Here is a 27,984-nt window from a genome sequence, read left to right on the forward strand (position 1 = left end):
GGCTGGCTGGCGCACGCCCGTGTGCGGGGCGGCGGCGGCGGCGGAGGGGGGGAATGTCCTCGGTGGGTGGGTTTAACCACGCGCAGGCGCGCGCAGGCGCAGCTGCAGGGGGCCGAGCTCGAGGCGGCTGTGGCGGGGTCCACCGCGCTGAGGCGACGACGAACGACGCGCATTGGGGAGAGTTTGGCTCCGGCTCGGCCGCCTCTCTTCAGCCCCGGGCCGGCCGCTCGCCTCGCTCACTCGCTCGCGGGGCGGAGTCGCACGCATGCAGGCGAGAGCCTGAGGCGGACGGAGCAGCAGCAGCAGGGATCGCCGACGACGGTCCCCGTTGGAACCGAGGGAAGGAGCGCGATCGGTTGTTCGGTCGGCCGGGCGGGCTGGTTCCGCCGCGGCCGCGCGTTGTTGGTGACGCGGAGACGCTGCTCTCCGCCCCCCGTTCCCTCCCGGCCGACCCTCACCCCGAAGCCAATATTCCCGAAATCAAGAGATACGCGGCGGCGGCTGGAGCCGCGGGGCCCGTGGCGGCGGCGGCGGCGGCGGCCGGGGGGGACCGCGGCGAGGCCACCGCTGCCGTCGCCATGGAGGCGCTGGGACCAGGTGAGAGGCCTGCCTGCAGTTGTGGGTGGGCCAGGGGCGGAGGAGGGGAGGGGGCTGCCCAGATGGCCCCTTTTCTTCGCCCTTTTAATTGGGGCGGGGCTGGAGGGGACTCGGGTTTCCTTTCCGCGGAGCCTTCCTCTCCCCCTTCCCTTCTGAGGTTGAAGCCGCCAACAGGTGCTGCTGGAGGCGCTCAGGTCACGTTGACTCCGCTCTGCCTGAGGCCATGTGGGCCTACAAAGGAGTTCCCCCCCTCGGCGGCTGCTGCTGCCTTGCGTGCGGCTGAACACTTTTCCAGTGTTTGTAAACACACACAGAGCACGTGATGCCTTCAGGAGCCTGTTTAAAAATTTGCTTGCGTTCTTGGGAGTCGGAGCAGCACTTTTGCCCAGCCTCCTGCTGCCCTTTGAAAAACTTTTTAAAGACCGCCGCAGCAACTATCATGTGTGGTTCAAGCAATGCTCCAACACGGGAAGTTCTTAAGAAGATATTGGATAGCCATTTGTCTGAAATGGTGTAGTAGAGTGTCCTGCCTGAGCAGGGTGTTGGACTAGAAGACCTCCAAGGCCCCTTCCAACTCTGTTATTCTCTTTATTTCTGTTCTATTTATATCTATTCTATATTCTATTCTATTTCCATTTCTATTTCTATTCTATTCTATTCTAGGCAGCCCGTATAATTCAGTGTATCTGGAGCAGGTAATAGTGGTCATTCGGAGGACTGTGCACCAGGATGTGAATGCAGTGGATAAAGGAAACATTTGTTCACCTATCCTCTTTCTTCATGCCTTGATTGAAACCTGGTTTTAACAAACACAGTTACCAGAGTTTGCACAGTATACTAAACTGTAAGCCAAGGTTTATGGACCTCCTTGCTAAGCCCAAAACAGACAAACCACATAATAGCCTTGGATGAAGTGTGAATTCAGTCTCTGGCTGGATTATTTAGAAACGGGAAAAAGAACTAACTTTGGTAGAGCCAAGTTGCCTTGTGCTTTAGTTACTTTCTAATCTGCTTTTTGTTATCTTTAGGAATTTTTAATGGAAACCTAAGAATATATATAGAGAGAATATAGAGATTTAGTTTGTTTCCTGCAGTTATTTATTTAGGCGTTAACTTTTGGCCCAATTTTCCAAGAGATAATATTTCAAGTAATATGGAAGGGGCTAGCTATATCTTTGTTTATGCCTGTTTTGAAATATTTGTTAAAAAGTCAACTTTTTAAAGTATAAAAGCTGTCCACAAATTCCAGATAATTCTGATTCCTGGTTACAATAAGAAAGTTTATGGTGAGAGTGCAGTAGTTTTTAGATATAGCACTTGTTATTGTGATTTTAAGTTTAGATAAAATAAGTACAAATATATGCGTTACAGTTACATTGGTGATGATACTTTTTGACTGTGTGTACAATATGCTAATTATTAAATATAACTAACAAACCACACTGGCTTGTGGCCACTTAGTTTTGGCTTAGCCATTGTTATTTTTTAGCATGGAATCAGCACATTCTGGAGTCAATAATTCAAATATCTAGGGCAGTGATGGTTAACCTTTTTGCCGTTGAGTGCCGAAAGCGTGTGTGCTTGCACCCATAATGCAATGCGTGTCCATGCCCCGCATGTGCTCCACCCTCTGCGCATGTGTGCACAACCCCACATGCGCCCCACACATGCACGTGGGACCCTCATGCATGCACATGTGCCCCCTCGTGCATATGTGCATGTCTCCTGCATGCGGCCTCCACACATGTTTTATTTTTATAGTTATAATGTACACTGGAGATGGCATTTAATTCCATTGTATGAAGCGCAATCACAATAAACTAAACTACATTTTTGTTTTCTTGCTCCTGGTCAGAGCAGGAGTTTGAGCTTCTGTAGTAACTAGAGATTATTTGAAGATAAATCTATTTTAGCTGATCTTTTTTCTTCTTTTCCTTCCAACCCCATCTCCCTTGAAGCTTCCATATATTATCATTTTACTCATTCATGTGTTTGAGATCTAAATCTTGAGAAAAGACTAGAGGGTGTGGTTCTGGCAGTAAAAGGTAGGGAGTGGTGGTCTATGTAGGTTTTGCATTTGGGAAGAGTGCCAAGATACTTTAAGGAAGAAAGACAGCAAGCTGCAAGCCCTTCTGGTCTTGTGCCAGGCTGTGTCACCCAATTAAGGCTCTACAGCTCTTTCAACTATTCCTTTTAAATGCCAGGTAGATTCAAAATAAAACAAATTATTCCTGGTTTCAACTTTTTAGAAAAGTGATAGATGAAGTGAAAACGTGTTTGATATGTTTGGAATATACACAGCCAGTTGGGAGCTGTTTCACATCACTACAATTATATCATAGATGATAGTGGTACTTTGGCCAGTTCCCCCCAAAACCTAAGCAAAATCAAACCTGGTTGGTAAATGATTGTTACTACATCTAGTTACTACTACAAGAAAATTGGAGGTTGTAGAGTGGGAAATTCTTTAAAAAAACAAGAACAACTCCCAAGAAGACCATGAAAAACTGCTTTCTTATTATTAAATCTTGAAGCATCCATGTAGATTTGAAGACTACTTTCAGGAATAAATAGCAATAAAAGCTTAATTGTTGATTTTTGTAGCAATGCCCTTGCCTTTTTCCAAGAAATACTTTTCCTTAACTACTGAATTTATATTTTGAATTGAAATTATCCCTTGTGCTGTCTCCCTAGCTATTGTTGGAAATAGTTTTGATTGATATATTTGTGGAAAATTTCAGTTTCTATGTCAAAGCTTCTCAATAGACATGGCAATTACTCTTGCAGTGTATGGCAAGAGTATATGCTTCCAGCATGGCCTCCAAAGCGTCAAGGTCATGCACTGCCCAGCTAAAGGAAGCTGGCGGGAGTAATACAAACAGGCGATCACTTTAGTGACAGTGGCAAAGGCATCATTTTGTACTGCATGGGAAGGAATAATGGTAAACGACTCATGCATTTTACCAAGAAAACATATAATACTTTGAATTAATTTAGCTGTAAATATTATTTTAGTAGTTTTGGACACACAAATATTGTGTGCGTTAACTGCAGCTCCCATTATTTTATTGAAAATGTATTTAATACATTTGAGTTTGAAGAAGTATCAGATAAGGTTTGTTTGACATATTCAGAGCTCACTGAGCAGCAAGAAAATTTACTATATATGGGAGACATATTTTTTATAAGGAAACAAAGAGAACAGTCAATTGTTCAGTGATTGTTTTAAATTTACGATAGTGCTGACCTGAACAAAATGATACATGACAGATTCCTAGCCACCAGAGCATCCCCATGGTCATGTAATCACAAGCCAGGCATTCAATGACTGGGTCATAATCATAATATTGGAGTGTCCTACAATCATATCATCACAATTTGCAACTGTCACTAGCAGCTTCCGCAATCAAAGTCAATAGGGATACTAGTGGGGGATCACAGTGATCATATATTGCAGTATTCACTTAATGAAAGCAACTGGAAGTGTTGTTGCTAAGCAATCTGATCATATGATGTCATGTTTTATAACCGTGTGATTTAGTGATGGAAATTCCAGTCCTAATTGTCATCATTAACTAAGGACTACCTGTATTTGACAAAATTTGTTCCAGGAATGGCAACTCTTATTGCGATGACACTTACAGGATATGGATGCCAGTATATTAAGTACATATTAAGAATTGAAAGATTTACTGATAAGTTTACCTGTATGAAAATATGATTTGACTAAACCTGTAGCAGTGTCAACAGGTACTAGTGCATCTGGTTTAGGTGTGGTATTGTTACAAGAAAGATTTTGTGTGATACGTGCATTTAAAACCAGGATTAAACTGCTAGTTACTAACTTCCCCAAAATATCAATTAGTAGTAGTTTAAACCAACAGTCTCGAACCTTTCTGGCTTTGTTGATTGGCATGGGGGTGGGGGTGGGGGGAGTGCTTGCAGCTCCATTTGCCCAAGTGGTGGGCATATGCGTCCGCCACATGCACAAATGGAACTGTGCCCACCTGCCTGCTGCACGTGCTCGCTTGCCCAACAACTCTGTAGTCTGGTTTTGAATGGGTTGCAGCTCGAGTTGGAGCCCCCTGGTTTAAAGAACTAGGAAGGAACTGGTGATTGTAGATGCCTTTCTAAGAGCTTTTTAAGATAGTAATGATGACATATGTAGATTATTGTATTCTAATGTTGCAATAGATTTGTAGCTATACTTGCTTGTATCTGGTAATATAATCGAAACAATTTAAAAATGCTAACTAGTCAATTATTAAAATTATTTTGATGGGCTGGCCTTAGCAAAGAACGTTTAAAATGTATTGGAATTATAAGGAGTTGAATATTACTTCTCAAGAATGAAAGACAGAGAGGTGAGATCTTGCGGGGGGGGGATAAGAGGCATGTGTAAGAAGCTGAATTGATCGTGTTTGAATTTCCTATGAGATTATGGCAGGAATTGTGTTTGATATATTTTAATTTTAGGGGAAAAAATAAAAATTAGTTTGGAAATTTTATTTGATATTTTTTTGTAGTGGTCTTCTTTCTTTGGGACAGGTTTGGGGGGGTAGGCAGAAGTTGAACCCCAGACTACTATAGTGTAGAGTGCCTCAAGGCTCAGATCTGCCATCCCTTCTTTCAATATGTACATGAAACGTTAGGTGATATAACTAAATGGCACTGGATGTACCGTAGCATCAGTATATTAATAATACCCATACATAATTACTCCAGGTGAGAAGGGTACTGCTGTTACGATATTGGTCCAATGATCTAAATTTCCTGAAAGCTGTAAAGAGCTAGCTCTTCCCCCAACTTCTTGTAGAGGATGAAGTTGTAGTTGGAGGACAGTGCTGTTGGCTGCATCAAAGCAGTTTGGTTGTGGTGCCTGGCTTCTTTGTTTTCATTTCATGTATTATTTTGGTTTTATATAGTTGTTCTGAACTGCCTAGAGTTTGACTCTAAAGTTGATGGACATGCAAATCATTTAAATAAATAAATTTTGCATTGTGGGTCTCTTCAACACATGGAATCCTTGAGGTCATAACAGACAATAGATCACAATTTAACTTAATGGGATTCAGAGTGTTTTCCAAAGATTGGGATTTTGCAGATTCTATTTCCAGTCTCTATTATGCCCATTCAAATAGGATAGTAGAAAGGACTATACAGATTGTGAAGAGAATGTTACAAAAATCAAAGCTGGACGGTTTTGAGTTTTATTCAAATGTGTTGGCTTAAAAGAAAATCATCGAACTCTTAGATCTGCGCAGAGGTTGACGGTATAGCTTATTAAAGAAGGTGAAGGGACTTGAGGATACATTGAAGATCTTACACTATCTCAGTTCAAATGCGGAAGGAAAAAGAAACAACTGAAGATACCAGAAAAGGACAACAGTTGGGTTATCTTGGGGGGGAGGGGGGAGATGGAATATGCTAGGAATAAGTAATCTCTATTATTTGTGAGTAGAATATAATGAGTGAACATAAGGAGCTAGCTGTGGGTATTCAATGGCTCTCTTTTCTTGGTAACCTGTAAACTATCAGTCAACTTTATCCATGTATTAGATCTGTCTTAATAGTTTGTATGCAATGTACTTCAAAATGGGATGTGAGCATGTAAATGCAAGCTACTTCGAAATGGAATATGGCCTAAAACTGATTTAAAATTGTATGGAACACTATAATTTTACAGTAGGCTTACCTATCAAACATGCTTCCATTTTTCCAGGGCCACCAGCCACTCTTTTCCAGCCACCGCGTCGGCCTGGCCTGGGAACAGTTGGAAAACCAATTCGTCTCTTAGCCAATCATTTCCAAGTACAGATTCCTAAAATTGATGTTTATCATTATGATGTGGATATTAAACCAGAAAAACGTCCCCGGAGAGTGAACAGGTATAGTTTCAAGCCTAATTTTAATGGTTCTCTGACTGCTGATAATTTGGCAGTTTTAAATAAAACAATACAATGGGCATACATGGAGTATTCCTCAGCAATAGCAGTCTCATAAGGTAGAGACCATTTGTACTTGAACTAATTCATATTTTGAAAATCAAATTGAGAACATTATGCTGTTGTACCATTAAGTTGTTCTCATTTCAATTCACATTTCATTTTCCAGGGAGGTAGTAGATACCATGGTGAGACACTTCAAGATGCAAATATTTGGGGATCGACAACCTGGCTATGACGGCAAAAGAAATATGTATACTGCGCATCCTCTGCCTATTGGAAGGGACAGGGTAAGTCATTTCAGTAATAGCCTTCAGAGTTTAACTTAATGCTTAAATGTCATCTTTCCTAAGAATGTCCTACTGAGCCTCCTTGTTTGCCCTATTCAAATAATGAAGTTATCAAAATAGGTTTTAGATTTGAAAGTGGCATTGCTAAGGTGCAACTCCCAGCTTTTTCAGAAAGCATATCCAATGCTAAGAGGAACTGAGAAGTGTATATTTGTGACACCTGGACACCTGACAAGCAATGATAAAACTGCATCCTTGGCGTTGCTTTGAGCCTATTAAATAGCATTCAATATTTGTTGTTTTGTCATGCCCAAATTATAGTGTCCTGCATTAGATGAAGCCTATGAACATGTTTTAAAGTGCATGAAAACTATCCTTGAACTATAGCTTATTTTTATCCTAGGGAAGATTGATCTGGGACTTTGATGGGTATCTGCTGTACCCAAATAATAATGAGATTAAACTGAATTCAGTCAAGGATCAGTGGAAAACAAGTTGAGCTCATGAACAGTTTCAATTTCAACAGGTGTTCTGCACAGTTGAGAAAGATCTGCACAGTTAATCCTCACTGTTGTGTCTTCAGGTGGATATGGAGGTCACACTCCCCGGTGAAGGGAAGGACCAGACCTTTAAAGTGTCAGTTCAGTGGGTGTCTGTAGTCAGCCTTCAGCTGCTCCTGGAAGCTTTGGCAGGGCATCTGAACGAAGTCCCAGAAGACTCTGTGCAGGCACTAGATGTCATCACACGGCATCTTCCCTCTATGAGGTGAATATTTTTTTACTCATTCTCTCTTGGATTGTAGTTTTCCCAGCAGACGCTGGTTGAATCTTTTATGCATGTTGTAGCCCATTGTAACGCTTACGGATATTCCTCCTTTCAGAAGTGAAAACTGTAATCGCAAGGAATATGCAATATTTCTAAGGAATATATTTGTGTTCTGCTCTCACTAAATGCTTTTGCTTTTCCCACCTATCTTTGACTTGGTGGAATATAGGAAAGGTATGGAACATCAGTCACTTTTTAAAATAACATTTGAATAGAGTCAAATATAACTTTCAAAATAAATTGTAACTCTGTCTCTTTTCAATTAAAGTTTAGAATAGTCTAACTCTTGCAGGAAAACAATTTCTATTTTACAAACTATCTTTTTTTGTTTTGTGTCTTCAAGTCAGTATTGACTCCCAGTGACTGTGTGGACTAGCCCCTTCAGTTTTCTTGGCAAGATTTTGGAAATGGTTTGCCATTGCTTTCTTCCTAGCATTGAGAACGATTGGCTACTGATACTTGCCTTCCATGGCAATTAATATATGTTCCAGAATTTCTTGAAGAATTTCCTTAGTCTCCTTGGTATTCCTTAGTGACTTTTGCTTAGATCCATTATTTTACTCACACCAGAAATCCTTCTCTGTCTCTGAAGTTTTAAATTGAAAGGTGGTATCCTATGTTAAAATTTTCTGAGTGACAGATCTAATATCCACTCAATACACATGTGCTTTAACTTACACTGTTGATGATGATCTTGCCAAAAATGATGTGACGGAATACCCTGATCCAGGACAAATGGTTCAAAAAAATGATCCACTTGTCTGATTTTTAATACTTGTAATATGTTCCTGATTTGTAACTTCTTGACAAAGCTGAATAGATTCTCCCATTCCACCAGGTACACTCCAGTGGGGCGTTCCTTCTTCTCTCCCCCTGAAGGATACTATCACCCACTGGGAGGAGGTCGGGAGGTCTGGTTTGGATTCCATCAGTCTGTCAGGCCTGCCATGTGGAACATGATGCTCAACATAGATGGTATGGAAGAAACCTGTTTCCTTAAATTACCCTAAATCTCTCGTGAGAGACTTTTCTCAGTATCCCGCCTCCTTTTTTTGTTTTGTTTTTAGTATCCGCAACTGCTTTCTACCGTGCTCAGCCTATTATTGAATTCATGTGTGAAGTCCTGGATATTCAGAACATCAATGAACAAACAAAACCCCTTACGGATTCCCAGCGTGTTAAATTTACCAAAGAAATAAGAGGTACTACTTTAAAATAATAAGTTATCATGTATGTTGAATTGTGGTAAACAAAAAAACTTGATTTCTGAAAATTTTGCAGTATATTTCCACCCTTAGAAAATTATAAGTTGGGCTGGTTTTGATGGTGTTTAGAGAGAACATTTTTAGTAACTGCTTAGAGTTTCTTCATCTCCCAATATCACACATTTAAAAATAAAAAAGACAAGCTTGTGGTTATACAGATGGATTTTTTTGTCATTGTGTGGATATTTCTCTGACATTCCCCATTTGTCTTTTAGAAAACCAATACTTTGGGAGTTTTTGCTGAAGAAAATATGAGGGATGGCAATTATGGCTCAAAGCCAGCTCTCTACCTTTTAATTTGTTGGTCACTAATTTTTTTATCAGAAATATTCAACAAAAAAGTAAAAATTTAGAATATTTTCTTATCCTTTATTAATGATCACAACTCACCTCTGCTCTGTATTTATGGTCAAGTTGTTCTAACCTTACTACATTATCAAAATCCGAATTAACTACTCCCTCCTCCACCCAAAAAAACCCCCCTGGGAATTCTGACTACAGTATTATGACACATTTCTGTAGTATTTTCAGTGGACATTTTTTTTTCATTTTATGTTATAAGATTCTCACTCCCCCCCCCCCTCGAATTTTAGGATGACTAGATTTGGAAGAAACTATTTACTTGGGTTGAATATTATTTTATCCACTCAGAATTTTATTTGAACAATCCAGATATAGTGGATTTGCATTTATATAGAAAATAAATGTAATCATAGACAGCCCAGTAGTTTGTTTTGATATTTGATCCTTCTCAATATATCATATTGGCTTTTGGTGTGTGTGTCTTTATGTTTCACTGGATTTATAGGTTTAAAAGTGGAGGTTACTCACTGTGGGCAAATGAAAAGAAAATACAGAGTTTGCAATGTTACTAGACGACCTGCTAGCCATCAAACGTATGTATGCTTTTTTTTTTTAAAGCAATCTTGAAAAGTCTTTGTTCTGTTTCTGCTATGGAAAAGCATTGTATAAACTGAAGGTCACACATAACTAAATATTTCATAAACTACCTATTTCAGAATTCTATAAAAATAGAAAACTCTGAAGCCATTTGGAGTAGGACCCAAAAAAATGACTTCTGCTTTGGCAATATGTCAGTGAAGATTCTCAGTCATCCAGATAAGAATCATCTGGAAGAAGTTGAGTCCTGGCAACTGGACTTCTTTTCTTTTTCGGCTTGAAACATTTCACTGCTTATCCAAATAGACAGGCTTGAAAAAAGATAAGCATTTCGGATAAAAAAGAAAAGAAGTCCAGTTGCCAGAACTCAACTTCCAGATGACTTGTGCTTTTTTGGTTGTGTTATTTTGTGATGGAAATTCAGTCCCAATTATCATAGTTAAGTGAGGACTACCTGTATTTACATAATTAATGTACAACGATGGAGAAAACGTGATATCTGGCAGCCAGGTGAGCTTCTTCAAATGGGAGAAGCTACAGATAAGCCTCTTCCCAACAGGCATGTAGCAGTGATACGGGACTAAGTAGTCCTTCATCTTACATGCATATTTATACTATGGGCTCTTTTAATTTTAACTTTTAGTTAATTTGACCAACATTATGCATTTTTTTAAATCATGCTGTCCCTATGTATTGAAATGTTAAACCTGATTTTTAATGTGAGGATGCTAATATCCCTTCACTGGAGCTTGATATCATGTATTTGGAGTACTACCCTCCCAGTCAGACCACAATCCATCTCTGATTGCTTTCAGTTTTTATTAATTTCAGCAATATGACTGTGGGGAGAATAATTTTGTTGCTGCTTTTATTAAATAGTTGAGAATTCAAAATAGTTGTTTATGTTCTGATACCTCTTTCTTGTGAAATGAATATATATTTAATTTATATTTTTGCTTACAGGTTCCCTCTGCAGTTGGAAAATGGGCAAGCTATGGAGTGTACAGTAGCTCAGTATTTTAAGCAGAAGTACAGTCTGCAACTGAAATACCCACATCTTCCATGCCTCCAAGTAGGGCAAGAGCAGAAACATACCTATTTACCCCTTGAGGTAAACACCTAGGCGGTTCTGTTCCTCAGTTCTGTTCTGCTGCATCAGGCTTGTTCACCCTGTATCTTTTTCATTCTAGGTGTGTAATATAGTTGCTGGGCAGCGTTGTATTAAGAAGCTAACAGACAATCAGACATCAACTATGATCAAAGCAACAGCACGGTCTGCCCCTGACAGGCAGGAAGAAATTAGCAGACTAGTGAGTAACTGCTTGAATATATTAAATCACCATTAAGATGGAGTGAAATAGTGGCTGGAAGACACTTATCACTTTTCCTGCATGAACTTTGCAAATCTTTTTCCTGGGATCCAGCACCATTTCTCACCACTGGGTTGATGAGGTTATGGTACACCCAGAATGTGGTGTATCCAAGACATAGAAGATAGGATAATAAACTCCATCCCTCTCCTCCTTTTGCAATAGTCCACATAATTCACAGATAACTACAACAAAAGATAGCAGCAACTGGGGAACAAAGGCACACAGTGGACTTCCAGTTGAGCTACACTTACTCAAATGAAATATTCCCAACAGCTGTTGTGTCTATATTTAAGGAATGTTCTCTGAATGTCTAGGTCAAGAGTAACAGTATGGTTGGTGGACCTGATCCATATCTGAAGGAATTTGGTATTGTTGTCCATAATGAAATGACAGAACTGACAGGCAGAGTATTACCTGCACCAATGCTGCAGTATGGAGGTAGGGTAAGTACTTCATAATTTTCACCCAATCTAGATTACACAACAGGCCTCATAGAGGGGCTAATGCATACTTTTAATTCGGTAGACTCTTTACTGGCAGTTTATTAAAATTTGAGTCTGAAAACGTAGTTGATCATGGAAATGCAATGAAAAGGGGTTTGCCTGTGCATTAGTTTATACACTTGTCAAAGAACAGCGGTTTGTGTTTGATTTTCTTTAGAACAAGACTGTTGCTACACCAAATCAGGGTGTCTGGGATATGAGAGGGAAACAGTTCTATGCTGGGATTGAAATTAAAGTGTGGGCTGTTGCCTGCTTTGCACCTCAGAAACAATGCCGGGAAGATTTGTTGAAGTAAGTAGTTTCCCTTTTTAGAAGATTATTATGTTTACTTGTTTAAACTGATATTTGGAAAGCTTTGAATGGTGTATCTTTAATAGAGGTTAAATGTTGTTATCAACAAGATGATGGTACACAAAGCAATTACTTTACATCACCTTTTGCTTTCTCCACTCTGACACCTTCAAGATCTGGTATCTTTTAAATTTATTTTTTATTATGTATATCCCGCTTTTATTATTTTTGCAAATGACTCAAGGCGGTGAACATATCCAATACACCTTCCTCCTATCTTCCAACACAACAACAACAACCTTTTGAGATGAGTTGGACTTCAAGAAGATCCAATATCTTCTTTATTATAAGCATATTTCTCAGCCAATGTAATTAAAGCCTAGTGCAATGGAAAGTAATTATGACATCTTAATTTGGGATTATCAATAGAACTTGCTTACCCATAATTAGAAATTTCAGAATGACAGAGTAATTGGTTGTGCTCATTTTCTGATGTCCAGAGTTACTGTATATTGACAGTATTCAAAGAAGTTTGGTCTAACCCTGTGTTTTTCAAAGCTAGAAACCTTAAAAGATGTGGTCACCAGTTCCCAGAATTCCACAGTTGTGCTGGCTGAGAAATTCTGGGAGTTGAAGTCCACTCGTCTTAAAGTTGCCAAAATTCAAAAAAATACTGATCTAACTTAATGATTGAGAGAAGATCTGTTTTCTAAGAATCAGTCCAGTTCTTTTATCAAAACCATTTCAGGTGGAATAAAAGGGATAACATGCACAAGGTAAGGTTGTGCTAATGCTGTCTATGACTTATTCTGTGATTCTAGGAGTTTTACTGATCAGCTGCGCAAGATCTCTAAGGATGCGGGGATGCCAATCCAGGGCCAGCCATGCTTCTGTAAATACGCACAAGGGGCAGACAGTGTGGAGCCCATGTTCAAACATTTGAAATTGACTTATGTGGGGCTGCAGCTAATTGTAGTGATTCTTCCAGGAAAGACACCCGTCTACGGTAAGGAAGAGACCATTTGACCAAATGCATAATATAATTATCATATTGAAAGAATGTGCAATTACAATTCAATGCTTTTTTTTTTTTAATAATCCTGTGCAAACTCTTTAAAATAAAAAATAAAAACCTTTAGATAATCTAAGTCATCAGTTCGAGTTACTGGAATGGGATGGGAGTAGAGGTTGAATAGAGCATTTAAAAAAACCTGGGTTCTAAAAAAAAAACTTTTTCATTGCAGCTGAAGTTAAACGAGTTGGGGATACTCTCCTGGGCATGGCGACTCAGTGTGTTCAGGTGAAGAATGTGGTGAAAACATCTCCCCAAACTCTTTCCAATCTTTGTCTGAAGATCAATGCAAAACTTGGTGGAATAAACAATGTCCTCGTACCACATCAAAGGTCAGTTTAACCCTTGGTTATTCTTCATAGAAGGCATATGGCCGAGTTTTATTCAGAAGCAGAATGATGAAAACACTCAAAATGAAAATCCTTGCATTGAGAATGTTGTCATTTACCTAATTTATATTGTTCTAAAGTTTTCCTTCGTTATAGCAATAAGAACTTAGTTGTCTCTAAATAGTTTTTTCTTTTTTCGTTCACATATTCACTTATACTATGATATCTTATACTAGATAATTGTCCCCATAAAAACCTGTATAATAATCTCCACATTAGAAAGTGAGGCTATCTGGGAGTCCAGTGTAGGATTTCCATTTTTCCCAATAGCCCTTGAGATTTTATCTTTCTTTTTTGTAATTGTTGTTTTATACTAATAAATTCTTTAGATTTATTGTTGACTGGGCTGACCTGAATTTTTTTATTGAAAGAAGGGACAACAATTCATTGAATTCTCTTTTTACCCCAAAGCAAAACAGGAATTAATTGAGGATTAAGGTTAATTGTTTGATGCAACAGGGAGCCACATAATGACTTATTTATATATATTTATATACCATATGCCCCCCAAAATAAGCACTTGGCCTTATTTTTGGGCAGATCTTATTATTTTTGAGATGCAGGAGGCAGCGAGCGTGGTCACCTCAACACATATTGCTGTGTTGCAATATTTTTGGGGAGGGCTTATTTTTTGGGGAGGGCTTATTTTACTGCATGCACTCAAAAGCCCGATTGGGCCTATTATTTGGGGAGGTCTTACTTTCAGGGAAACGGTATATATCTATTGTTTGTCCTCTAGCTGAGGTGGGATATGTTAGCTATCAAAGAGGTAGAATATTGAGTTGTGTAATGCAGAAATAAGCACTTCTTCTCAGCAACTGAAGAATAGCTTGGAAAAAATAAAAATGATAATTAGAACTTATAAAACATTTTTAAAAGGATTTTTTTGCTGGTTCCTAGTTAAAATGCCTTTTTTTCCAATTCCCCAGACCCTCAGTATTCCAGCAACCTGTTATTTTTCTGGGAGCAGATGTCACTCATCCTCCTGCTGGAGATGGGAAGAAACCTTCCATTGCTGCTGTAGTAGGAAGCATGGATGGCCATCCCAGCCGCTACTGCGCTACTGTACGAGTGCAAACATCCCGTCAAGAGACATCACAAGAATTGCTGTACAGTCAGGAAGTGATCCAGGACCTGACCAATATGGTGCGAGAACTGTTGATCCAATTTTACAAATCTACTCGCTTCAAGCCTACAAGGATCATTTACTACAGGGGAGGAGTATCCGAAGGGCAGATGAAACAGGTATTGGTCTAGTAATTCATCCTCTGAATGGGCCCCTTCAGAAAGTCCATTCCTTTGCCAGATAGCCTGGAAAGAGGTTTATACCAAGAATGCACTCAATGCAAACATTTAATCATCCAGTTTGAAACTACCTGCATGCATTGCTTATTAGCCCCATTGCCGCATAGAAATCTGGCAATGGTTGCAAACACTAATTATCCTAATAATAAACAGTAACATATGATGGTTATGTTAGTATTAAGATGTCTAAAACCATTTAATTTTAGATGATCTGATAAACCACTACTATATTAATCTGTAAAGAGTGACTTAGGTGTGGATCCTAGTACTGCTAATGAATGACTGCATTTTGGGTACTCAAATTTATGGCCTTTTGCAGAATTCCTATGGAAACGTAACTCTGATATATGATGTTTTTGCTGAAAGACAGCATTTGTTTCCAGTTTCTGGCAAAAAAACACACCCTATATTGAACAATGGATTTGCTTAGTGACTGGTGTTTTCTTCATAATCACTTCCACAAAAAAGGTAAAATCAGGCACAGTCACCTGATAACTGGCGTAATGACCATCACAATTGATGGACATAATTGTGGGCTCAATTACAATCACTTGAGGACTACCTGTAAGCTGGAAAAGTAGGCAGATTGTCTCTTAGATTTTTTTTTAGATTTTAGATTTTATTTAGCATTTATAGGCCGCCCTTTTCCCTGAGGGGACTCAGGGCGGCTTACAATAATAAGGGAAGGGGAGTGAAGACAAAATATAGAAAAAAATGTGAAATAACTAAAAAGTACTAAAACACAACATTCACTCAGCATTCGGGAGGGGCAGAAGAGTTTATCCCCAGGCCTGACGGGCTAGCCAGATCTTAAGGGCTGTACGGAAGGCCTGGACTGTGGTCAGGGTACGAATCTCCACGGGGAGATTGTTCCATAGCGTCGGAGCAGCAACTGAGAAGGCTCTCCTCCGGGTAGTCGCCAGTCGGCACTGACTGGCGGATGGAATACGGAGGAGGCCCGCTCTATGCGATCTGATGGGACGCAGGGAGATTATTGGCAGAAGGCGGTCTCTCAAATAGTCAGATCCACTACCATGGAGCGCTTTATGGGTGGTAAGTAAGACCTTGAATTGCACCCGGAGATCTACAGGCAGCCAGCGCAGCTCGCGGAGGATAGGTGTTATGTGGGCGAACCGAGGTGCGCCCACAATCACTCGCGCGGCCGCGTTCTGTACTAGCTGAAGTCTCCGGGTGCTCTTCAAGGGCAGCCCCATGTAGAGCACGTTGCAGTATTCCAGCTTAGAGATCACAAGGGCTCGAGTGACCGTCGTGAGAGCCTCCCGATTCAGGTAGGGCCGCAACTGGCGCACCAGGCGAACCTGGGCAAATGTCCCCCTGGTCACAGCCGATAGATGGTGATCAAAACTCAGCTGTGGGTCCAGGAGGACTCCCAAGTTGCGGACCCTATCTGAGGGGTATAAGTTTTGTCCCCCCAGCCTGATTGATGGTACGGTGGTCAAATTATTGGGAGGAAAACACAACAGCCACTCGGTCTTGTCTGGGTTGAGCACCAGTTTGTTTGCTCTCATCCAGTCTTTAACAGCTTCCAGACCCTGGTTCATCACGTCCACCGCTTCATTGAGTTGGCACGGGGTGGACAGATACAATTGAGTATCGTCCGCATATTGGTGATACTTTATCCCGTGCCTTCGGATGATCTCGCCCAGCGGTTTCATGTATATGTTAAATAGGAGGGGGGACAAGACCGACCCCTGTGGCACCCCATATGTTAGGGGCCTCGGGGACGATCTCTGCCCACCCACCAACACCGACTGCGACCTGTCCGAGAGGTAGGAGGAGAACCACTGCAAGACAGTGCCGCCCACTCCCACCTCCCGCAGTCGTCGCAGAAGGATACCATGGTCGATGGTATCGAAAGCCGCTGAGAGGTCAAGGAGAACCAGGATGGAAGCATGGCCTCCATCCCTAGCTCTCCAGAGATCATCAGTCAATGCGACCAAAGCGGTTTCTGTGCTGTAACCGGGTCGGAAGCCGGACTGGAAGGGGTCAAGATAATTTGCTTCCTCCAAGGTACGCTGAAGCTGGAGGGCCACCACTTTCTCAACAACCTTCCCCACATAGGGAAGGTTGGAGACTGGACGGTAGTTATTTAAAACAGCTGGATCCAAAGACGGTTTCTTCAGAAGGGGTCTCACCACCGCTGCCTTAAGCTCGGTGGGAAAGTGCCCCTCCCGAAGAGATGCCACAACAACCGCTTGGATCCAGCCTCGTGTCACCTCACTGCTGTTGGCAACCAGCCAGGAGGGACACGGGTCCAGTACACAAGTGGAGGTACTCACAGCTCGCATAGCCTTGTCCACATCCCCAGAGGCAACTTCCTGAAACTCAACCCAGAGATGGTTTGCCAAGTCTTTCCCCTGTGTCTCAGCTGGCTCTGCAAGAGTGGAGTCCAGGTCCGCTCGAAACCGGGCAACTTTGTCCGCCAAGAACTGAACATACTCCTCAGCCTTGCCCTGTAAGGGGTCCTCCGTCTCCCTCCTATTTAGGAGGGAGCGGGTTATCCTAAACAGGGCGGCTGGGCGGGACTCGGCGGACGCTACCAAGGAGGCAATGTGTGTTCTTTTTGCCGATCTTAAAGCGCGAGTATACTCCTTGGTGCATGCTGTTACAAGTGCCCGGTTCAATTCGGACCTGTCTGATCTCCACAGGTGCTCTAGGCGTCTCCTCCGGCGCTTTATCTCCCGGAGCTCCTCGGTAAACCAAGGGGGCCTCCGGGGGCCGCTGACCCGGAGGGGCCGTAGTGGCGCAATCCGGTTTAGAGACCCCGAAGCTGCCGAGTGCCAGGCAGCGACAAGGGTCTCCACCAAACTGTGGGCGAGAGTATCTGGAATAACCCCAAGCTCCGTCTGGAACCTAACAGGGTCCATCAGTCGCTTGGGGCGGAACCACCTGGTCGGTTCCTCCTCCCTACGGTGGGGGTTTGGCCTCCGGAAGTCTAGCCTCAGTAGGCAGTGGTCTGACCACGACAGGGGTATGATCTCATTACCCCTCAGACCAAGATCATAACTCCACTGCTCCGAGAGGAATACGAGGTCGAGCGTGTGACCCGCTGAGTGGGTTGGGCCTCGAATTACCTGAGTCAAGCCCATGGCTGTCATGGAAGCCATGAACTCCTGCGCTCCGTCAGAGCGTTCACCGAGCGAAGGCAAGTTGAAGTCCCCCAGAACTATAAGTCTAGGGAACTCAGCTGCCAGCTCGGCTACTGACTCGAGGAGCGAGGGGAGGGCTGCTGCAACGCAGTTGGGAGGCAGGTACGTAAGCAGCAGACCCACTTGACCCTTGAGGTCCAGCTTCACCAGCATGGACTCACACCCGACAAGCTCCGGAGCAGGGATCCTACGAGGTACTAAAGACTCCCGGACTACAATAGCCACACCGCCACCCCTTCCCTGGGCTCTCGGCTGGTGTAGCACCTGAAATCCGGCTGGGCACATCTCTACGAGGGGGACTCCTCCCTCCGTGCCCAGCCATGTTTCAGTAATACATGCCAGGTCTGCGCCCTCATCAGTTATCAAGTCCCGGATGAGGGGGGCCTTATGAACCACAGACCTGGCATTTAGCGACAGCAGCCTGAGACCAGGGTCCTGATCACTCGCGCCATCTGACCTTGGAGTGGGACTCCTAGGGCCGGAAGGAGGGATCTCTGTAATATAGCGAACCCTCCTTCCCCAATGATGGCCTGCCCTAAAGTCCCCGCCGTATCTGCCTCTCCCTGTTATGACCGCAATGCTCCGACCCTCTCCCGTGGATATAGCCCCCCCCAACCACCCCAATGGCCCCCATATAACCCGCCAGGTCCTCCGAATCATTCATACTCAAACTCTCACACAAGCAGTCCTCACTAATAGAATTAAAACACAAATACAGCTAAATAAAAATAAAAGTGAGATCATTCATACAACCAGACAATCCCATGCACTCAACATACCAGTTAAAATTAGAAAATGATAGGGTTGCGCAGGTTCAAGATAGTATTAAGTTCGTAATAGTCCAACGTAATAATCCACCCTCTCCTGAGGGGGGGGGTCACACCCTAATGGGGGGCTCCACTCTTCTCCTTCTTCTATGCCCCAAAGAAAAGTCCACAACCGGAAGGTCAAAGTTCGATAGTATACAAGGCAGTCGTGTGTAATAAAGGGGAGGCAAAAATGCCTGATGTTTATAAACAAGAATTGTTCAGTCTTATTCCCCTTAAAGTCCCAGAGAAAATCAGCGGACCACATAGGAGAAAGTCTCTTTCCTAGGATTATATAATGTCCATAGTCTGGTGGGCCAAGATCTAAAGCTGGCCCCAGCTGCTCAAGACAAAGGGGGGGAAAGCGATGGTTTTCTTGGTACCCAAACCTTGTACCTACTGCTGCCATCATCTGTTGTTCCCAATATTCCTAATAAACAGTAACAAAGGAATAATAACTAAGGCAGCTGCGGTGGTAAATGGGACAAGGCTGGGGGGAGGGAGGGGCGTCCGGACCTACTTCCTCCTCAGATCGAACATCCTATTCAGGGCTCCGTCTTCCGTCCTCCGTTCAGTCCCCTAGCCAAACAGGCAAACGGTCCAGGGACCCTAGGAGTGGACAGGCAGCTGGCAGCAGAGTCAGCCAGATAAAACGGGAGGGGGATGTCCGAGGGGGGGGGGCTACGAGCTGGTAAACGCAGGCAATCACCCCAACCACCCCAACCACAACTCCCAATGGTCTTTAACAAGTTAATCCTCGCCTTCAAGATGGTAAGATGGTAAAATAGTTAATTGAGCCCCCCCAAGCTCTCCGTACCAATCCAAGTCTGTCCCGACCAGCAGGGAGGGGGGGGGAGCGCCAGCAGGGAGGGGGGGGAGCGCCGAGAAGTTGCAAAACGCTGAAGTTATCAGCGCGGCGTCACCTTCACGATGTTAAAAAGATGGTAAAAATTAATTAATTGAGCCCCCCAAGCTCTCCGCACCATTCCAAGCCTGTCACGACCAGCAGGGAGGGGGGGAGAGCCGAGAAGTTGCAAACGCTGAGATTATCAGCGCGGCGTCGCCATCTTCTCTCCCGCGCCGCAGTCGCCGGACCAAGCCGCCGCAGTTTGTTACTCAGGGAGACAGCCACAAGCAGTTACCGGTTAAATGCTGAGCCTTGTAAAAATCCTGGGACTAAATCCTTCCAGGGGGCTCCGTTGGTAGTACGAATGGGCTCCGGAGGCTCTAGATATTCTTAGTCTTTAGCACTGGCTTCTGAGGAACAAGAAGCCAGGCAGCCATCCGAGTCCCGCACATGCGCAGAATATTCTTCATCCAAACCAGATGTATGTTATATGTCAGTGATGCATCCTGATCCTAAATTAAATTAGTAACTAATCCCAAAGCATATAGCACTATGCATAACAAGCAGTTTTATGAAAGTACTTGTCTTATTTTCTTCATGGCAAGTTTGCAAAATCATATTTTATCTTGAAAGTTTTCATGAATTTACTTGATGTATTCAGCAGCCAGAAATTGGCTTGGATTCATACCTGTTCTTAATAGTACAACGGTGGGACTTCATGAATTGCTTCATGAATTGAGTTGATTTCAACTTTAACACTTCTAGGTAGCTTGGCCTGAGCTTATCGCAATCCGGAAGGCCTGTATCAGTTTAGAAGAAGACTACAGGCCAGGGATCACCTACATTGTCGTGCAGAAAAGGCATCACACAAGACTCTTTTGTGCAGACAAAACTGAACGGGTAGGTAACTGCAGAAGGAACGTAAAGCCATTCTGTTAAATTCTGCAGCTTTCAGGAGATGCCAGATGGCTTTTCTTGGAAAAATGCCTGGGTGGGGTAAGGTTGGTGCAAATGAATTTTTATAAGGCTAGATACTGTTGGGGTTTTTTGGTGGTGGTAAATAAATTTACACATTTTGAATCAATAAAAAGTATAATAATTCAAAATTGATTCTAAATGTCAGATGTAATACCGCTACAAGAAGCTAAAGCCTAGCTGAAAACGTTGAGGCATATTTGTAGGCATCCCTCAGCACTAATGATTCCTAAGAGAATGAAATCCGTGAGATCCAGGTAAGTCAGATCCATTTCATTTCCTCCTGCTTATTATTGGAAAACATTCAGTTCAACGTATTTCAAGTTGGACACTTCATTTCAAGTTGCAACAGCGGTTCCAATCTTAATGAACCTAAACGTAATATTTCAAATTTAAATTCAGAAATGTTTTGTGCATTTCTGTTTGTCAAGTCATACATGCCGCTCTTTGCTGCCCATTTCTTTCATGAAATTCTGTATATAAAGTTTTTTATTTTTTCATTTTCATAACATATAATCACATGTATACTATTACATAGCCATGTATACTATTCATGAAATTCAAAATGGCTATCATCAGGCGATGGCATTAGGATAATGTGAAAATATGCTCAGTTGGACGTTGCTTCAGATATATTTGAATCCAGCTGACTTCAGGCAAAGCTGAAGAATTTCATCTTTAGAGGAAACTGTCCAATTGCTCGTTGAATCATGATTCTTAATATTTAGTAGTAGGACAGTGGTAAGGTTCAAGTGTGCTGCACAGTTTGATTGAATGATGTAATGTCAAATAAAATAAAATGATGAATTCTGCTTATTTTGTTGACACGGATTCCTCACACTAAGCGTTAGGGCTGTGTTTTCTCCAATAGGTGGGGAAAAGTGGGAATGTTCCGGCAGGCACTACCGTGGATAGCACCATTACCCACCCGTCTGAATTCGACTTTTACCTCTGTAGCCATGCAGGAATCCAGGTAATCATAATATAGCCAGCAGTTACTCTGTAGCATTTTGTGGTTGGTGCATGAATGAAACCAGCCTTGTATAAAGGAACTGCAAAACAAGCTAACAGTAACAAGCCAAGAACCACTGAGACTACTCCCAGCCAACACTGACAGGACAAATGACTAGAATATAAATTGAGACCAAACTTCACTCTCCCTAGTTCTGATATCTCAGGGGCTGCCACAAAGAAGAGGGGGGGTCAACCTAGTCTCCAAAACACATGAGGGCAGAACAAGAAGCAATGGGTAGAAACTAATCAAGGGGAGAAGCAATCTGGAACTCGAGAGAAGAGTTAGAACAATTAATCAGTGGAACGGCTTCCCTCCAGAAGTTGTGAACAGTGGAGGTTTTAAAAAGATGTTGGATAACCATTTGTCTGAAAGGGTATAGGGTTTCCTGCCTAAGCAGGGGGTTGGACTAGAAGACCTCCAAGGTCCCTTCCAACTCTGTTATTCTGTTAAATGAAAGGTTAACCTTGATACTGAAATGTGGCATAAGCAGCCGCAGTTTGGCCCTGAAAAGCCAGCGAAGCATTTTCTTCTGCATTAATGAATAGCCTTCACCCCTAGGTTGAAGAAGCTGCTCCTTTCTTCTTGCATAGAAACTCTGTAAGAAAAAAGAGAGGACTTTCCTGGGGAAGAAAAGAATAAGAGCCAACTTCTTTGTTCCGAGGTTACTGCCTGCCTCTTGCACGGTATGTCTGCCTTTAGGGAATTTCAGGGGTGGATTGACTAGATTTATCTTATTTCAGGGAACCAGCCGTCCTTCTCACTATCAAGTCTTGTGGGATGACAACTGCTTCACTGCAGATGAATTGCAGCTACTGACATACCAGCTGTGTCACACTTACGTTCGATGCACACGGTCTGTCTCAATCCCTGCGCCTGCATATTATGCCAGGCTGGTGGCATTTAGAGCAAGATACCATCTTGTAGACAAAGACCATGACAGGTAAGCAAACATGGGAGAAGAATCTTCAAGGGTTTAAAGTATATTCAGACTCTAGGATTGCATCTTGGGTAAGCGGTAAATTATGTACAGATCTGCCCTTCTGTTCTGAATTTAATCTGAATGCAAAGCTCCTTCCCTTGTAACAATTCGATTTTCACAGGGAAGTTACACATTTTTGGTGGCATCAGTCGCTGGTTGCTGCACAGGCAATATTTTGTTGAACAAGTTGCAACAACCTGCCTTCTGATTATAGATTCCATTTAATTGGCTAGAAAAATTAGATAATGTATTTATCAATATAATCTACAAAAAAAAATCTGCAGAGACTCTGAAATTGTATTAGTGGAGCCTGTTAGTTTTGTTAATCCATTATGCTAAGCTAATTTAAACTTCTACCAATGTTTTGGATATTTCAGAAGAAACTACAGTTTAGAGATTAGATGCCTGAATCACATGTAAGAGAGGCCTAGGGTTTATTTTTAACCTTGTTTGTACAAGTAGTCCTTGATTTAGAACCGTAATGGAGCCTGCCTATTATGATTGTAAGTCGTGACAATTGTAAAATGGGTCAGTCATGTGACCTATTTACAACCACTTTTGCAGCAGTCACTAAAGGCTTTTTTTTTGCTAAAAATTGGAGGTAAGTGCTTTTCAGCAAAGAAAAGCTAGTAAAACATGACCATAGGATGTTACAGCCAGCCATGTAGATGGCCTAGTTGCCAAGCACCCAAAATTTGGTCATGTGACTGGAGGGTAACCCTCAGAACTTTGAATCTGGGTCATAAGTAGCCCCAAGATAGTTCTGTTTTAACTTCAGTCATAAGTGAGTGACTACCAGTACATTATTGTAACCTGAATAGAAACTACCTCTGCCCAATACTTAGAAGTGGATTTTTCACCTTGAAACTGTGGCAACCTGTAAAGGGTCGGGATGTAGTTGAGGGAGGAGTGTAACCTCAGTGGGATTATGTGTTAAATCCTTCCAACTTCTTTTTCAGTGCTGAAGGCAGCCACGTGTCAGGACAGAGCAATGGCCGTGACCCTCAAGCACTCGCCAAGGCAGTACAGATCCATCACGACACCCAGCACACAATGTACTTTGCCTGATCAGACTCTGCAGCCACGTGGCGTGGCAGGAGCGGCCTAGTTGGTCAGGTCACCAACCATTAATTGTCAGGGCTCGTTTTTTTAATTCAGGCTGCCCTCCACCAGCAGCTTGGGACAGTTGCACTGAATTGATACCTGCCACCAACATCTCGTGCAGGCACAATTGAGCCATTTTTATTTTTATTTCTTTCCGTAAACAGAAATTTCATAAACAGTCTTTGCATTGGACTGAATTTTTACCTCAAAACGCAAAAGGCTGATCCTCTTAAACAATTTTTAAAGGACTTGGCACGAAAGGTTTTTATTGAAATATTTTGCTAACCAATTAATCAATTTACGTTACCTCTCCATCCCACGTTAAGCTTGTCAAGAAGAAGAATTCCTGCTGGGCTTTGACATAACTGCTTAGTGAGTCTCCAGATATGGCAAAACAGGATTCTGCTGTTTTTTCTGTCTGGAACCATATAGACTTGATCAATGAATTTTTGGTGTAAAACACCTTTCAACAAACATGTATTTTCAGAGGTATGGCTGTTCCTTTGGTTTTGTTTTTTAATTTTTCGCTTTGTCAAATTTTGCTAGTTCCCTTTTTGTAAATCTCTCTGCAGTCCTGGGCTGCAAAGCCATTGCACTATAACTGCGAATTCAGCTTGGTGGTACTTCTGTGAATGCGTAATGTTAGCAGAGAAAAATCCCCCCTGGCAGTTCTAATACAATTATAATTATGATTACGGTTAAAACTGCCATCTTTTGATTCAAAATGCTGAACTGCTTCCCCTTCTAAAAATAGGTAACCAGGTTCTGAACAATTAGTTTTAGTATTTTTCAAACATCACAAAAAGTGCCCATTTTATGCTGCTATGTTTGACAAATTGAAGTCATTTTTAATACTCTTTTTCATAGAAGGTTTTAACTTTGGCAATAATTTTTTTTAAATAACCTGGCAGTAGCTTTTCTAGTCAGAATCCATTCTTGGGTAGATTGACTTATCTTTGCTGAAGAGAAAATTAATTACTAAAAATGGATCAGAAGAGGCTCCCTTCATGCTTTTTACAAATGATTATTTTTAACTGTTTTATAGTCACCATTGGTCTGTCTACCCCTTTTTATAAGCTTGGAAAGTGGGTGTTGTGTATCGGAAAAAAAGGCTTTGCCAATTTGTACAGTTGTGTATAGTGTGACAGTAGCAATCAAAGACTTTTACCAGCAATTTAAATCCTGTTTCCTTTGATGATTTAGGTTTCTTGCATGTACAGCGACACTCAGTAGCATGTGTGAAGTGTGAATTGTAATGTTGATCTTGAACCTTTTCTATTAGGATTCTTATTTTGCTCGGTTCTCTTCCACTGAAACATGTTAATACCAAAAGTAGGATGGGAAGGGGTTGTGCAGACAATAATAGTGTTGTGTTGAGACTAGCTTGTGAGTGTTAGCACACAATGCTTTAAATTCCTAGTTTTTGACTGAGTTGATATGGCCACTGGGAAGACTGGGATTTGGCCAATAATTGCACTCTGGATTTCTAATCAGAGGGTGGCATCACAGAGCCTTGTGACCTTGTGAGCTTTCAAATCCGGACTTTCACGTTGGCAATATGATACACCGTTTAGATTGTCCTTCAGTCAGTTGAAATAGAGCTTCTCATAACTTGGAAAATGTACATTTCCAAGAACATTATTCAGTTGTGTCAGAGTACACTGAAGTTAGTCTTCAAAAAACAAAAAAAAGTTTTATATGCTTCTTCCAGAGCCGTGGGCGCGTGTGTGTGTGGGGGTGTGTGTGCATGTGTTTGTGGGAAAGGGCATATGCAGTGTTTGTCCCCATTCAGAAAAAGAAGTGAAGCAACTTAGTTCTGACATCCAGAGCTAAGATATTAGATTGCTTAAGTATAGGTAAGGGTTTTTTTTTTAAACTTTTCCTTGAGAATACCTCACTTGGATAATCAATATCAGGACACACAGGGAGGGAGAGTGGCCACTGCTTTAGTTTATCTGCTGCTTTTCTTTTCTTTTAATGTTCAGGGAGAAAATGCAAGAATTTTAACTCCTGCTGACCCAAACAAACAGAGAACTGAGGCACCTTGAAAAGAGTCTAAGCACCTGTTTTAGTGTGTAGCATTTTTTTTATTGCACTAGGTAAGGACATGGTTTGAGAGAAAGAAAGGAAAGTAAGAAAAATGGGTCTCTGTACCACCTGGGTACACTGGTAGCTGCCCTGGCACCTAGTACAGGTGGAAAATTGGGATATATGTACCCACCTGTCTACAGGTGAGATCTTCCAAATCCCAACCAGGCAGAATGAAAAACAAGCTTTCTAAAAGGTTTGTAAACCTTCAGCAACCAAATCTGCTTTTGCTCCCACTTCCAGATATGAAGATTGGAAAGTAGGGCTGGAGGAGAATTTAAATCTCTCATCCTATCAATTGCCAGCAAAAGCAGATTTTGGGAGCCAGGTGGGATTCCCCACTGCTACCCAAATAGTAACAAAAAATAGAAGTGGGAGGAAAACATGCATTTTAAAGGGCTCAGTTAATTTTAGTTGTAGTTGGGCCCAAACTGTGAAGACAGGAAGCTTAACAAATCCGGGAAGAACTTTTTTCTGATTGGCTTATTAGGAAATGAGTCTGTATAAAGTGTATAAGCTATATGAAATGGTTCTTTTTAAAAAATTTCTTATCATAGGAAAAAAAATAAGATTTTGATCGTATTTTTCATGTGTATTACAGCCCACAACCCACATTGGTCTTTTGAAATCATCTGTATTTCAGAGAGATATCTAAGCAGGATTCCTTTTTTTAAGTGAATTATTATCACAATGAATTTTTATCAGCCCAAAAACGTTGATGAGAAAACTTTCTTGCCAACTTTTGCACTTTCTTGGAATTTTACATGATTTCCACCCCCTCTTCTTCCTTCTTGTCTCTGTTGAAAATTTTCCTGTGCAAAAAAATGTTCAGTCATCTCTTAGTTGCTGAATGGTCCAGTGATGTCATTTGGGTATGTTTCAGAGCTGAAAAATTCTATCAAAGCAGACAGCGATGAAGATCTTTAAAAACTAATAAAAAGGGAAGGTCTTGTTGATCTTTGGGAGACCTTTTTGACTCATTGGGACTGCCCCTTCCCCTGGGGATGAACTGAATGGTTATGCATGTGTCAATCAATGGGAAGATGTGCATTTTCTAGCTATAGTTCTTAAGGTTTTAGGGTTTAGTTTGGTTGGGGTTTTTAATGTGGTTTTCTTTCCTTTTGACCCAGTCTTCTCCAGCTGTGTTGTCTTTGGTCGTTTTGGGCTACAAATTCCAGAATTTCAACTTGGTTGGAGATTTTTGGTTTATATTAAGCCTGCTGGCTCCTTTTCTTTTTTCTTTTTGCTGTTATGTCATGGGAGATTTTCAAATGTAGCAAATTTGAACTGTGGGCTGGAGGGGAGTGGGCTAATAATTTGGGCAGTAGTTCTTGGTGTTTATAGGAAAATCAAATGTGGTTCCTTCTGTAAGTCTTCTGCTTTTTTATTTTATTTCTTTGAGCACTTTTATTCCAAAGAGGCTCTAAAAAGCTTTTGCTCTGTAACAGAGAGTCTTGCTTTACTTCTGTGACTTCTGGGCATTTTAAGAAGGGCATCGAAGGAGACTTCAAAATCAGAGGCAGAAGATGTTCCATGTTTCTTTGATCCAGAGACGTCGTTTTCTCCTACAGCCCTAATATCAAGAATCTTTGTATGATGGGGAAAAGGGCATGGCTCTCCTTGCGACAGGTCACCCAACCTCCAATCAGTTCTTCCCACTCCTGCCAAGAAAACTACCTTTTTTGATGATGCTGTGGGTCCTTTTTTCCCCTTCTTGCTCCATGGCAAGGCAGTTCCTCTGTTTTCATTTTCGTAAAGCAGAGTTCAGAGGGCATTGTATCAATACTGTTTCAACTGCAAGGTTTTTTTCCCTTGTACAAATGGAGGAAAAATCATAAGTGGATATCAGTTTAAGGGTTTCTTTATACCTTGCTATTGACACTTTCATGATATTTCTATGTCTAGGGCCTGGACCTTGTACGTAAAACTTGTTGGCATATGTTCATTTTCGACTGATGTATTTTTCCTTTTTTGTTTGTTTGTTTGTTTCTATACTGTTAGACTTGTAATGTTATAAATTGTATTTTATTAAATTGGACTGGATGTATGTCTATAGCAATACGAGGTACTTTTTCTTTCAAAGAAACTCTGGGATGGGTAGGTTAACAGTGCCTCCCTCCCCCATTGCGATATGCTGGCTGTGTATAATTGCAATGTATTTTTCTTTCTTTCTTTTTTTTTAGCCTGCAGGGATTTTGTGTTCATGTGTCCAAAAAAAATAAAGGCATTTGTTGCCAAATGTTTT

At 41.7% G+C, this 27,984-nt stretch overlaps 1 protein-coding gene across 2 annotated transcripts; it reads left to right on the top strand.

The window, feature by feature from the left end:
- Positions 1 to 94: 94 nt before the first annotated feature.
- On the top strand, positions 95 to 27,982 carry LOC116515224 (protein argonaute-4). Of its 2 annotated transcripts, XM_032227136.1 has the most exons (18): positions 95 to 597; positions 6,320 to 6,485; positions 6,712 to 6,832; positions 7,416 to 7,597; positions 8,496 to 8,632; positions 8,725 to 8,859; positions 9,731 to 9,818; positions 10,786 to 10,933; positions 11,013 to 11,132; positions 11,510 to 11,638; positions 11,856 to 11,989; positions 12,811 to 12,995; positions 13,234 to 13,393; positions 14,380 to 14,695; positions 20,344 to 20,478; positions 21,425 to 21,526; positions 22,309 to 22,508; positions 23,507 to 27,982. In XM_032227136.1, the coding sequence occupies exons 1-18, from the start codon at positions 579 to 581 to the stop codon at positions 23,613 to 23,615; spliced, it is 2,586 nt and encodes an 861-aa protein (XP_032083027.1). In that variant the 5' UTR covers positions 95 to 578; the 3' UTR covers positions 23,616 to 27,982. The 2 variants fall into 2 exon arrangements, with proteins under 2 accessions (XP_032083027.1, XP_032083026.1); XM_032227135.1 differs by lacking the exon at positions 95 to 597 and having other exon boundaries at positions 1,209 to 6,485.
- Positions 27,983 to 27,984: the final 2 nt, after the last annotated feature.

This window comes from Thamnophis elegans, chromosome 12, assembly GCF_009769535.1.
Source record: "Thamnophis elegans isolate rThaEle1 chromosome 12, rThaEle1.pri, whole genome shotgun sequence".
Taxonomy (NCBI): domain Eukaryota; kingdom Metazoa; phylum Chordata; class Lepidosauria; order Squamata; family Colubridae; genus Thamnophis; species Thamnophis elegans.

Coding starts and splice junctions, on each gene's coding strand:
- LOC116515224 (XM_032227135.1), top strand. CDS start 6,262: ATGGAACACTATAATTTTACAGTAGGCTTACCTATCAAACATGCTTCC. Junction 6,833..7,415: donor TGCCTATTGGAAGGGACAGG/GTAAGTCATTTC, acceptor TTGTGTCTTCAG/GTGGATATGGAGGTCACACT. Junction 11,990..12,810: donor TGCCGGGAAGATTTGTTGAA/GTAAGTAGTTTC, acceptor CTGTGATTCTAG/GAGTTTTACTGATCAGCTGC.